The 15,514-nt window shown below is 21.0% G+C and overlaps 1 protein-coding gene across 1 annotated transcript; it reads left to right on the forward strand.

Annotated features, from left to right (window-relative positions):
• Positions 1-14,428: 14,428 nt before the first annotated feature.
• Positions 14,429-15,062, forward strand: N7468_000106 (antigen variant; the record flags this gene model as incomplete). Its single annotated transcript, XM_058469403.1, has 2 exons — positions 14,429-14,572; positions 14,853-15,062. 2 exons carry the CDS (start codon positions 14,429-14,431, stop codon positions 15,060-15,062), a joined length of 354 nt encoding a protein of 117 aa, XP_058335434.1.
• Between the last annotated feature and the right edge of the window lie 452 nt (positions 15,063-15,514).

Here is a 15,514-nt window from a genome sequence, read left to right on the forward strand (position 1 = left end):
TAAAGTTAAGAGAATATATTAGATACTAGAATCGAGTAGATCACTTAATTAGACTTATTAAAATAAAGATATTATAGCTTAAAAAAATAACAAAAATAAAAATCGATAAATTAATATATTAAGAGATAAATATAAAATAGTTATAAATTAGTAAGATCTCGATAAATAATATTAAAAAAACCTTCTAGCTAAAAAGATATATCGATATAAAGAAAAAGCTACTAAAATATTATTAGTAATAGTTAAAAGTCTTTAGCTAATAATTAGCTAAATAATTATTTTTATATTAATCTAGAATTAATTATAAAATCTTATTAAAATAAGATTAGAATAGGATTAAAAAATCTTTGTTATATAGACTATTATATAGTATAAATAAAGAGAAACTCTTATATCTAAAAAAGATATTAACAAATCTATTTAGTAAAAACTTTATAAAAGTTAGTTAATTACTAGTAATAGTGCTAATATTATTAGTATAAAAACTAGATAATAATATATAATTTTGTATTAATTATTAAAGACTAAATAAATAAATAATAAAAGATTATTATCCTTTATCTTTAATATATAAGATATTATAAAATATAAGCTAGATAAGATAGTTTATAAAACTTAATATTATTACTATATTCTATAAGATCTATATAATATAAAAAAAGAAATAGAAAACAGCTTTCTAAATATATTATAGACTCTACAAATAAAATATAACTTTCTTTAGATTAATAGATATACTAGTGATATTCTAGAGATATATTAATTAGATTTTTTGTAGGTTTCTCGATAATTTTATATTAATATATATCGATGATATTATTGTATATTCTAGTAAAAGTCTAAAAGATTATTAGTAAAAGGTTATTAAAGTATTATAGAAGTTTAAAGATATAAATCTTTAATATAATATTATAAAATCGGAATTTAAATAAGACTTAGTTAAATATCTAGGATTTGTTATTTAAGTAGAGAAGAAGATTTATATAGATCTTAAGAAAGTAGAAATAATTCAGATCTAGGAATATCTTAAATTGATATATAATATATAGAGTTTTATCAGATTTATAAATTTCTATTAATTATTTATTCTTTAATTTATAGACTTATTAGTATCTTTTATAAGATTTATAAAAAAGGATATTATATTTAAATAAGATAATAAATGTTAATAGACCTTTATAGAGCTAAAAGATTTATTTATTAATATATTAATATTAATATATTTTAAGAAGAGATAGAATATGGTTATTAAGACTAATATCTTGGGTTAGATAATAAGAATAATCTTATTTTAATATAAAATAGATAGAAAATTATAATCTTATATTTATTTTTTATAAAAACTATTTTTTATAAAGTTAAATTATAAAATCTATAATAAAAAATATTATTAGTAATTATTTGAATATTATAGGAATAGAGATTAGAGTTAAAGATAGTACTATAGTTTATAATTATAATAGATTATAAAAATCTCTAGTATTTTAGTAAAATATAGTATCTAAATAAGTAATAAATATAGTAGATAGATATACTAATAGAATTCGACTTTAATCTTATATGTTAATTAAGGAAATTTGTTATAAGATTAGATATATTCTTATAATAGAGTTAAGATATTTTTATAGATATTATCGATAAATAGTTATTAAACTAGTTCTGAATCTTATTTAAGATAGCTAAGATTTATATAAAAAAGATTAATATATAATTAATAGATGATGAATAAATAAATAACTAATTGATAATAAAACTAAATTTCGAGAATAATATTTTCTTATTTAAGAAATTAGAATTATAGTCTAAATAGAGAAAAGTCTGAAAATTGGATAAGATATATTAATAAATATTATATATTTTATATAATAAAGATCGATGATTAGTTATTAAATTAGATATAAAGATAAGTCTAATAGAATATTATTTAGATTATTAAGAACTATTATATTTCTGTTAATAAATCTAGATTCTAGATAATAAAATATTATGTATAGAAATTATATAGAAAATATATAATTTCTATATAATAGTATATCTAGATTAAGATATTATATATATAATATTATCTTAGTAGTTTTTTTGGCCGGGAGTAGTAAAAGATATATACTATTTTTTATGAAATTATATAGTTTATAAAAAAAGTTCGGTCTAATATAATATAAAATATAGATTATTAAGATCTTTACTAATTTTATAATAAATATAGGTAGAAATATCTATATATTTTATTATTAGTCTGTTTTTATTAAATAGAATAGAAATAATAAATTATATAATAATAATAGATTAGTTAATAAAGAGTGTTATCTTAATAAAGATAAAGGATATAATAGCCGAAAATATAGTAAATATATTCTTAATATATTTTTATATATAATATAAAGTTTTACTAGTAATAGTAAGTAATTGTGATCTTTAATTTATAAATAGGTTCTAGAAAAGAGTATATAAAAAACTATCGATATAATAGTATTTATTAATAATATTTTATCTATAAACTGATAATATAATAAAGTATATTAATTAAGAGATCGAATATATTCTATATATATTTACTATTTATATATAGGATAACTAAGAGAAACTATTATTAATTATTATTATTATAATTAATAATTATAATATTATTATTACTAGAATATTACTATTCTTTTTTATTTATAGATATTATATTAATCTAATTAGAATTGACGATATTAACTAATTAAAAGATATTCTAATATAATCTGAGTTAATAGATAAAATCTTTATAAATTATTTATAAGAAGTTATCGATTAGACCTAGATAATAATAGTTATTATATAAGTAATATAGAAAGAACAGATAAATCAATAATAATAAGTTATACTAGTATATTAAAAAAAAGACTATATATGGTTGAATCTATAGAATATATATATCTAATATCTTTTAAAAAAGTTAGACTAATTATATATATAGTATCGAGTGGTCGATATTCTATTGCTATATACTATCTAATTAGATATTCCTACTAGTATTTATTTTATATTCTATATCGAATTAGTATAATCTGTGACTATAGATCTATTATCCTCCCAGATTATAGATGATATACAGCTATTACTGCTATTAGTAGATAATAAGTTAGAGTATAAAGTTGAATAGATCATGGCTGTTCGATATAAGAAAATTAGAAAGAGATATCATAATAAAGCTCTTATAAAATAGATCAGCTAGGTGGAGCAAATATAGCAGAAATTGAGCGACTTAGAAGACTATATAGTATTAGACAAGTTTAAGGCCTAATACAGCCCTGTTTAATAGATAATTCGACGGCAATTAGAGACAGAAATATATATTACTATATCTATTGGACAAATAAAGCTAGGAGGGGGGTATTGTCACGGACCAGGGCCCGGTGTTAATCATATAGGACATATAACCTTGGTGTACTAATAACAGAGGACTAGCATATTAAACTCCTTTCCTTAAGTTTATCGAACACAGTTTATAGCCTAGTATAGATTGAATCAAGTCTTACTTTAGCTCTTTATAAATATAGATAGATATTTTATAGATCTTAGCTTATATCTTAGATATAAAATTTCTATATATTCTAGAGTCAATAAATATTTATACTTTCCTTCCTATAATAGTTAACTTGATTTTTAGATAAAGTTTTTATTATATTCTATAAATTAATTAGTTCCAGATCTCTATAATAAATTTAGATAATATTTATCTATATCTAATTAGATAATTATCCTTGTATTAATATTTTTATTATAACTTCTTTTTATTTATATTTAGATATATTTAGTAAGACTTAACTTTATCTTTGTCTTTCTAATATTATTAATAATATTATATTTTGTAGTATTATATAAAAGATATTATACTATAATCGGAATATCTAATATATGTATAATATAAATAATCTGTATTATTATATAAATATCCCATCCTATAATAGAGATTATTATCTTGATAATACTTATATTACTTAAGATTATACTTAACTTATACCTATATCTTTTCTTTCTTAGTAAGTTAATTATTTATAAACTTATATACTTTATTTAATCTTAGGACTATATTTTTGATATAAAACTTTTCTTTAATAATTTAGTCGAATTATTTAATACTTTATTCTAGGTTTTTATAATATAGTCTAGAATATAAAGATCCGAATTTAAGATTTTAAAAATCTTTTGTTTTTTAAACAAGATTTTACATCTTTTAGAGTTATTCTTCTAGTTTATAGGATTTAGATCTATCCTAGATCTAACTTCTATAATCTTATTCGATTTCTAAGAATTTATATCACTAATTCTCTTTTAATAGTTCTAAGATATCACTCTTCTTATATATTTATATTTTATTATAGTTAGTATCTCTTATAATTTTATCTATCTTTTTTTTCGTGATCTTATACTTATCTAGTATAGTCTAGAGCTTAATTAGCTTCTAGATCTTTTATTATTAATATAATATCTTGTTTTTCTTATATTTCTTTATAATATAGATTTATTTTGTTTTATTATATTTATCTTGACTCTTATTTATTACTCAGAGTTACTATAATTATGATAATTTTTATGATTTAGAATATTTTTTTTGTAAAATATTTCTTTTATACTTATCTATATTATCTTTTTTTATAGACTTTTTATTATATCTAAATCTATTAATTATAATTTATATAAGTTATTATATTAGACTTTTTATAACTTTTTTTAGTTATCTTATTACTAGAATCTATAGATTTAGGATAACTATTCTTATCCTCTCCATTATTATATTTTTTATTATTAAAATAATTATTTATAAAATTAATTATCAAATTTAACTATTCTTATAATCAGAAAATACTAGAATTTATATATATGATAAGAACTAATCATATAACTTCTTTTTATTACTATTATTATTTATATAAATTTCTCTTTAGAATATCAAATATATAAATTCTTTTATAAAGTCTTAAAAATTATTTTTACTTTATTTTTAGCTCTTTAAGTATATTTCTAATAATCTTATATTTATAGAGATTATAATAGATTATCTTCAAATAGTTAAGAATATCTTAGAAATTAATATACTTATCTTCTAATTTAGAGATATTCCTTAAATATCAAGAGTTTTATAATCTTATATCTTATATATAACTAATCTTTTTGATATTAGTTATTCTTTCTTGGAAAGTAATCTGTATAAGATTTTATAAATTTATTATAGTTAATTAATAAATTGTCTTTTAGAATCTATTATTAGATATAAAACTCTCTTTTATATTTAATTATTAGATATTATTATTCTAATAAGTATTTATAATAATAATATATTTTCTTAATCGAAACTAGGATTATTATAAAGTCTTTTTTAGATTTAAATTATTTTTTATTATATATTTAAAAGCTAATCTTAATAAAATTATTATATAGACTTTTTAATAGTATCGAATCCTTAATCAAGTATTTATAATTATAATAGATAATATATCTAACAATATAATCTTTATGACTATTATTAATAATGTAATCTAGCCTCTAAAGTTTAATATTAAGTTTATAATCATCTAAATTCTTTATATTATATATATAATTTAATTAAATCTAAATAATCTATTTAGGAAGATAAAGGTATTATTGAAGAATAAAATTATAGAGATTAAATAAAAAAAAGATTATATATAATAAATATTATATATTTAATAATAAAAATACAAGATTATTAATATATTAAATAAGATAAGTTCTTTTATTCTCTAATTATATAACTAATTATCTTTATATTTAAATATATAAGATTTATAGTCTTATTTTCTATATTAATATAAATCTTTAATATTATAATATTTTCTATAATCTCTAATCTAATAAGCTAAAATTTATATTTATTTAGAATATAAACTAATTTATTTAAAATATTTTTCTTGTATTAATTAATTCTATATTATATAATATAAAACTAATAAAGAATAATCTTTATTTAATTTAAACTTTTATTTAATAATAATATATTACTATTTAAATTAGATCAATATTTCTTTATTACAAAAAGATATATTAGATATTTTAGAAGATTTCAATTAATCTCTAGTTAATATTATACTTAATTCTCTTTTAATATACTATTAAACCTACCTTAAAAACTCCAATAATATTCTTTAATTATATTTTATTATCTTTATTATAAATATTTAAATTCTTTATCAATTTAGATAATTTATTTCTTTAACTACTATTATTAAATTTATTATTAAATTAACTCTTTTCTAAATTTTAGTTATTTCTTATTTGAAGAATATATTATTATAGCTATATTATTCTAAAGATATTATAATTTTGTTAAAATAGTTTTTCGAACTTCTTAATCTATTCAATATTAATAAAAAGATAAGTATTCTAATAAACATTAATAATTATAATATTAAAAATTAATTTTTTAGATAATTTATAAATAAAGTTTTTATTATACTCCTTAATTAGAGATTCGGGAAATATATCTAAGATAGAGATATAGTTTCTAGTCTACTGCTCTACTTTCTCTAGATTATACTTTTAATTATAGAGAGATATAATAAAATTAATTAGTTATAACAAAATATCTTAATATAAATAATATAAAATCGAGTATTAATAATATATATCACAACGAAAAAAAAAAGAAAAGAAAAAAGATAAGTTCTAATATTATTAAAAACAAACTAAATCGGAGTTAAGATATAGTAATAACAACGTTTTAATCTAGAATACTAAAGCTAAGAAAGAAAAAAAGAAGCTACTATAACCGATCTAATATCTAACTCCTACTATCTTCTTGTCTACTTTTATATATATTCACATAATATTAATTCAGATAGTACTAGTATTAAGGATAGTAGCTAATAACTAATAATATTTATCTTATTATATAATTAAAAATAACTAGTCTAGTCTTATTTCTTTTATTATAATATCTTAATTTTCTTAGTTGTCTAATATATATATTATTTTTATATAATACTAATAATCTAGATAATCTCTATATTTTTAATTTAATAATCTTATTTTTAATCTTTTATTTAACTAATAAATATTATAATTAATTACTAATTTAGATTTTATTTATATATCTTTTACAATTTTTATATCTTTTATTTTTTAAAATATATCTATCTTAGTAGTATTGTCTGAACTAATGTTGTCTGAATATATACGAAAGTGGATGGGAGGATGGTGGGAGTTAGGTATTAGATTGGTTGTAGTAGCTCTTTTTTTTCTTCTTTTCTTAGTTTTAGTATTCTAAATCGGAATATTGTTGTTGTTGTATTCTAACTCTGATTTACTTTCTTCTTGATAAATACTTATTTTTATAAAGTTTTATAATTAATAGATTTAGAGAGTTTAATTTTTTTTTATAATAATTTATAAAACTTTTATCTATTATATCTAATAATATCTATTCTAATTAATTAAATTTATAGATTATTTATAGATAATCTACAAGATATCTATCGATTATCTATCTTATTTTAATCTTATTTTAATCTCTTTTTATATTTACATACTCTTATTTTTAGGATAAAGATTATTATTTAAGATTATTTTATATCTAATATATATAGTTCTGTTAAAATAAAATCTATATTTAAATAGAAATATTATATATAACTTAATTTATTAAACAACTAATTATATTTATTAATATAAAAATATATAAAAAAGATATAATTATATTATTAAAAAGATATATTTATATTAAAAAATATATCTTTTTAGTAATTAATAATCTATAATTTGTAATATTATCTATAACTATCTATTATAAGATTTAATCTACTAAAAATAGATATAAAGTATTATTATTAGAAATATTACTAATATTTTTTAACTTTAATATTTAATTTATATAGTTAATATAGTTAAATTATTTAATTAAGTAAAGACTAACTAGAATAGCTGCTAGAAATAGTATTTTATTTAGATAGATAAGTGATTTTATATAGTTTAGTATATCCGAAAAAAGATAATTATATATTTTTAGATAATTTATAAATAATCTATAGGTATCTTCATAGTCTATATGAGATAGATGGATATAGATAATATATAAGACTTATCTAGGTAGTAAATAATGGTAGAATTATATAAATAGTGATAATTACTACTTAAAATATATAATTTTAATATCTTTTTATACTAGGATTTCTCTTTTTTTCTATATATTAATTCTAGTTTCTTATCTTCTACTAAATTTATAAATCTTATAATAAAAATAGAATCTTTAACTAGTTAAAGATAACTAGTATAGAGAGGAGGATAATTATTAAGAAATAATAAGATTTAATAGTAGAATATCGTTGAATTAATATTAAGAATATTTTTAAAGATATATTAAGATATTTTAAGTTAAAAGTTATACTATTTAATATTGATAAAATATAACTATTAGACTCTTTATATCTTATTAGTTAGATTAGAGCTAAAATCTAAGCTAAGAATAAATCTCTTTATTTATTTAGATAAAAGAGTAAGTTTTAATCTTTATATAGACTAGAATGTTATGATAAAATCTTATTAAATATTATTATCTTATCTAATCTATTAATGTTATCTAAATCTAATAATTCTTTTATAGATCCTAGTTCGGTTTATTACTAGATAGATCTAATATTTATCTATCTTGTAAATCTAAGTTTAGGAATCTTTATCTGTATCTTAGAAGATTAGAGTCTAATCTTACTAATCCTAACTCTGATCCTAATTCTCTAAGAGTCTTTTAAAAGTTATCTATATCGATCTTTGTTGATCCTTCAATATATAATTCCTTTCTACTTTATTTATTTTAGATATATAAATTTAATAATTTAGTTTTTAAAATATTATTATTTACTACTATTCTAGTATATATAATATTAAAATAGTAATAAATAAAAGAATTAAATAATAATAATATATTATTAATATATATTTCCAAGTAGATAGATAGTAATATATATTATATAATAAATAATATATATTTTTTATTCTTAATATGAAAAAATAGAGATATTAAATTATATAAGATAATTAATCTTTAAAAATCTTATTTAATTTTTGTTAATTTTTCTTATCTCTAGTTATCTAGATCTTATATAAAAAAGACTAAAAAATAATTAGAATTAGATAAATCTTATTATAAATAAAGATTTTTATATAAATTTCATAAAATATATAAGTTAGTCTTATCTATTATCTATACTTATCTATCTATAAATATCCTAAACTATCTATAGATATAATCTAAAAATTATCCATAGACTATAAATATTATCTAGTTATTTATTATTTATATTTCAAATAAAGATAAACTTTTATATAACTTAATAATCTAATTTAATCTAGATCTAATATTAGATTAAAGATCTTGATCTAAAAACTAATCTCTAGATTAAACTAGATTATATAAAAGTCTACTAAAAAATCAATAAAGATAATTCTTATTAATCTTCAAGATAATATTTTTATCCAACGTAATTCACGGCTAACCCGTTAACGCGGTTAACCCGCTAACCCCACCGAAAACCACGCATCTCCTCCTACCTTCCATCTTCAAACCTCCAATATGGCACCAATTCGATCGGAATCGTGGCAAAAATCTGCTAAACAAGAGGGAAGGGTCTTATTAGCTCTTGAAGCAGTTAAAAAAGGCCAAATTAAGTCCCTCCACACTGCTACAAAGCTATTCGAGTTATCCTACACTACCCTTCACGATTACGCTAATAGAATAACTTCACACGTCGATAACTGTTGGTATCGTTATAAATTGACTTAATTAGAAGAGGATTTGTTTACTGAATAGATTATTTCTATAGATATATGTAGAGCAGCTTCTAGGTCTTTTACTATATAAGAAATAGTTAATATCCTTCTATAAACATAAGATTTAACTTCTTCTCTAATAGTTAGAGTTAATTAGGTCTTAAATGTTATTAAACAACATAATAAACTCTAAATATATTTTTCTAGATGATATAATTATAAATATACTTAAAATAAGGATCCGAACTTTATAAAAGAGTGGTTTATAACTATATAATTGTAATGGAACTGCCAGATTTGGGTGGCACCAGTTGACCAGGCGAGACAATGATATTCGATGGGATCCCACTATAGGGTTCCGGTCTGAACAAAGGCTAAAGCTTACTCTTTCTATCTAAAAGGACAGCCCTTTTATAAGGGGGTTCGCCAGGGGTTCGGCCCTAATCTAACCAATAGGATGCAAGAGAGTCCCGGGGCCCCGCTTTCCCGGCCTTGAAAGGTGCAACTTGGGCCCAAAGGGTCCCAATATATCTTCAAAGGCACATCCAATGTTGACTCGATGGCGTTTCACCATCGAGTCCCCATTGTTCCTTGACAATAATATACAATCAAGGAGAATAGTATTTTACTAGAAGATATCTATAACTTTGATAAGACTAGATTTGTAATAGATCTTATATTAATATAAAAGATAGTTATCTAAGTAGAATATTATAGTTAACAAAAGGTTTTATAGTTTAGAAATTGTAAATAAGTTATTATAATTAAGATAATCTGTGTTAATAATTTATTATTTCTATTATATATTATATTTAAAGACTAAGTCTATAATACTAGTTAGTTTAATAATCTATTATAAGACTAGCGAATTAAAATCTCGAATAATAGTTAGATAATAGATAAGATAGACTTTTATTAATTAGAAAAATATTTTATTCTATATATAAATTTATATATATAAGATTAATATTGATTATTAATATTTAATAGTTATAGAAACTATCTAATATCTTAATTTAATTGAATTTATACTAAAAACAATATTATACTACTTTATATATCTATATATCTATTATATCTACTCTAATTATTTAATACTAGATATTTTATAGTCTTGAAATATATATATAATCGATTTATAAATAATTTAGTCTAAACTAGTTATAACTATATTAATAAGTTTAATTTTCTAATATAATATTCTTATATAAGAAAAGAAATATTCTAGTCTTATATTATTCAAAGTAGTTTTATAGCTGCTGGTTTAACTCTAATTAATACTAAAAGGGTACTTTCTAAGCTTAATATCTTCGAATATCTTTATTATTATCTAGTTAACTAAATAACATTTCAAGCAAAATTTCGCTTAAAATATCTAAAATTATACTCGAACTCGAGAGATAGATAAAATTAGTTAAAGATCTATTTATAAAACAATCTAAAAGTCCTCTATTATCTTCAAAAAAAGCTCTAAATTTAATCATCAAAAGTGTAACTTTATTAATATATATAACTAAAATTTTAGCTAAAGAGAATATCGATTTACGATATACTAATAAGAAAAAAGAGCCAAAAAAAAATACAACCCAATAAATAAATAAAACACAATAGAGGCCTAACTATTACAGAAGGCTAATAGTTAGTTTAACAGCTAAACCAGCCTGTTAAAGATAATAAAGTTGTATTTGACGAGGCTAGCGAAGTGGCAAATCAAGCCAATTTACTATATAGGAAGGCTCCACAAAGATATAACGGATGTGGAGGTTTAGGGCACAATATTACTCGTTGTATGGAGCGTTAATTTGAGATAATTTAATATAATTTTTGTAGAGTTATTATTGATAGAAAATTTAGATGGGTGGTGGATTAACAGGTTAACCGTGTTAACGGGTTAGCCGTGAATTACGTTATATATATCTTCTATATTAACTAATTAGATTAGATAATTTGAGTCTAAATAAATCTAAAAATAATCTATTAATTTTATATCTTTTTATAACTAGGATAAACTAATTCTCTTTTATATAATAACTTTTTTATTATTTACTTTCTATAAGTCTTCCTTTTTAGGTCTTCTACAAATCCTTTAAATCATATCTTAACTTTTAGATAAATATCCTTTCTTAATAATTAAAAATATTAAAATAGATAATCTCTTATATCTTATCTTAAATAATATTTTTTTCTTAAATTTATTTCTAGTAAATTAATCTTTATTTAATATAATATTTAATAATTATTCTATCTTTTAATAACTAATATCTATTATATAAAATAAAGATAAATTAGAAATTTATTGAATAATAATTTTAAACTAATTATAAAAGAAAAAAATAGATTAATTAGAATATAAGATATTATATATCTTATTAAGAAGATTTTAATCAAATAGTTTATATTAAAGATAGAAAACTAGATATAATATATAGATAATATTATATAGTTCTTAAATATCTAGCTTTAATATATTCTAATATATTATCAATAAATAAATACTTTAAAAGACTATAATATTAGTAAGAGATAAAAAAACTACTTATCTAAATTATATATATAACAAACTTATCTCTTAATTTAGAATTAATTTAAAAATAATCTACTAAGATTAAAAAATGCTTATTTAAATATTTGTATAGAGTACTTAAAAATAGAAACTTCTAAATCTAGTTATTATAATATATTTACCTTTCTTATTCTTTAAATATAAAAAGTTCTATGATCTTATATCTTACATATAACTAGTCTCTTTAACATTAATAATTTCTTTTCAAAAGATAATCTATATAAGACTTTATAGATTTATTATAATTAACTAATAAACTACTCTTTCAAATCTATTATTGGATATAAAACTATCCCTTATACTTAATTACTAGATATTACTATTCTAATAAATATTTATAATACTAATAATGTATTTTCTTAATTAAAACTAGGATTATCATAAAATCTTTCTTAGATTTAAACCATTTTCTAATATGTACTTAAAAGCTAATCTGAATAAAATTATTATATAAATCTTCTAATAATATTAAATCCTTAATCAAATATTTATACTCATAATAAATAATATATCTAATAATATTATCTGTATAACTATTATCAATAATATAATCTAGATTTTAAAGTTTAATACTAAATCCATAATTATCTAAATTTCTTATATTATATATATAATTTGATTAAGCCTAAATAATCTATTTAGAAAGATAAAGATATTACTCAAAAAATAAAACTATAGAGATTAAATAGAAAAAGGAAAGGATTATATATAAATATTATATATTTAATAATAAAAATATAAGATTACTAATACATTAAATAAAATAAATTCTTTTATCCTCTGCTCTGATTATATAATAATTATATTTATATTTAAATATGTAAGATTTATAATCTTATTATCTATATTAATATAAACTTTTAATACTATAATACTTTCTATAATCTCTAGCCTAATAAACTAAAAGCTATACTTATTTAAAATATATAAATATAATAAAATTTAATATATCTTATACTTTAATAAACTAAAAAACTCCAAATAACTTCCGATATAATCTACTTATAATATAATCAATCTTATTTCATACTAAATAAGAAAAAATAATAATAAATCAATTATCTATTATTTATCCTATAATCCTTCTTTAAATAAGATATATATATCTTTATTATATAATCTCTTCTATGATCTCTTCTGTAATCTTTTTTATAATCTCTTTTACAATCTTATATAAAAATACTTGATCTTAAAAATAATAAGATTATAAATTATAATAAAAATAATAATAGTAATATAAATCTTTCTTTATCTGATATATAATAGTATATATCTGATAAAAAATGTGAACACTCGAAGTTATTTAAAAGCTATACACTTACATCTTAATAATTATTATATTATTTTATTCTCTGTATCCTATATTAAATAATTTATATATTAATAAATAGAGTTTTTTTTATAATTTTAATTCTAGATTCCTTATTCTACTACTATATTTAAAATTATAGATAAATATACAAAAAATCAACATAATTTATGTATTATAAACAAGTCACATTTTTTACCTGTTTATCTTGTTTGTTGATCCTGAGGTATACCCGCAGGTGACCCTCAGGGCCGACAACTCGATCGCTTACCCACCTGCGGGGCGGGTTGGGTAGAGGGTCCGGAGGGTCACCCGCGGATGAGTGCCAGGTCTACCGCCAGAGTTAAACAGTCTACTCTAAACGCCATCACTGGGAGCAAGATATCTGATATCTCTACTACGCCCTTCGCTCTTGCCTATCGCTATAGGGAGTAGCATAAATAGAGCATCAAATTCGGACAATCACCAGTTTCTTTATTTGCCTGTACGAATCTGGAAGTAAAACAGTACATTCAGTCAACCTCCACTTCAACCAAACTTCGTAGTTAAATATATCTAGTAAGTATTGCTTGTATTTGTTGACTTCTCAGAATGGCGTGCCTACAGACACAGTCTGAGGTGCAAAATATACAATGGCACCGCTCACTCGCCGAGATTTAGGAACCGTTGTTTCCGCGCTAGCGCACATTTGGTTCACTGGACATCGACTACACCGTAATGGGACGCGCCGTCTCCTGTTTGTTAAGTCCAGACCCGAATCGAAGGAGTGAAGACGTATCGAAGGACTGAAGACGTTGACCTAGTCATTCATGTTGATCACCGCCGACCGCCTTACAGCCCAGCTCCTCACCTCCTCCCCGGCCGACTTCGAAGGAGTCAGCCAATTTGGACACACCATCCCAGCGTACAAGCTTCGTTGGCCCGGAATAGCCGGTCAGTCGGTGAAGGTGGAAGTGTTTGACCGCCAAACTTGGCCGCAACGTCCCCAGTACAATATCAGGTAGCTACGCGGAAGTGTGAAGGATCATTCCTGGGCTAATGTTCCAACAGCTGAGCCAAAAGACCACCATATCCGCACATCATATCCGCATATGATGTGCGGATATGCCCAGGCACACATTATATAGTACACGCTCTAGCTGAATCTGTGACAGGAAGACGCTAAATATCAATGGCCAAGTAGTCAAATTCTTCGCCCCCGAATGGATCCTGAGGGAAAAGATCTTATCCCAGGATGGACGCCAAGGTAGTCGCGAAGAAGAAACCCATATTCGTGATATTATTAGAATGATCCCATTAGCTATGCAAGGCAGACCGGAGCTTGACTTCCATCAAACCCGAGAGTTACAAACCGCCCTGGCAAATCTTTTGCAAAAGAGACCAGCCTTGGCTAAGGCTCTGAAGGCAAAGATCAAATGCAGCACTATTTTCCAAAACTACTAAGTTTTCCTGCTACACTCTTCGAGCCGATTAGTGACTAAAATCCAAGGTAGGGCCCTACCTCAGCCAACCGTCGAGTCATGGGCTATATTTATTTATTATTTTATATTGAAAATAGTGCAATATTATATTGAGAGCCCCCCCCCCCATCTTCGGCTATTTTGACACTCCTTTAGCTATTCTGACCCTTCTATGACCTCAACTGCCCAATTCAGTAGTATTAATACCTAATTAATACCTTATTATCATATAATTAGTAATTGGCTAGCAAAAACTACATAATCCCGATTTAACAAATTTTCTGACAAATAAATATAGTCTTAGTAAATACCTTAAGAATTAATATGACTGCTTTCGGAAAAAGTTTTTTTTCTGACATCTCTATAGAAAACGTACTGTTAGATCTCTAGACTTCCAGATTCTACTATCAATATATCAATATAAATCTTAAAGAT

This window comes from Penicillium chermesinum (assembly GCF_028974085.1).
Source record: "Penicillium chermesinum strain IBT 19713 chromosome Unknown utg000001l:1.0-1975020.0:1.0-1976611.0, whole genome shotgun sequence".
NCBI classification, from domain to species: Eukaryota; Fungi; Ascomycota; class Eurotiomycetes; order Eurotiales; family Aspergillaceae; genus Penicillium; species Penicillium chermesinum.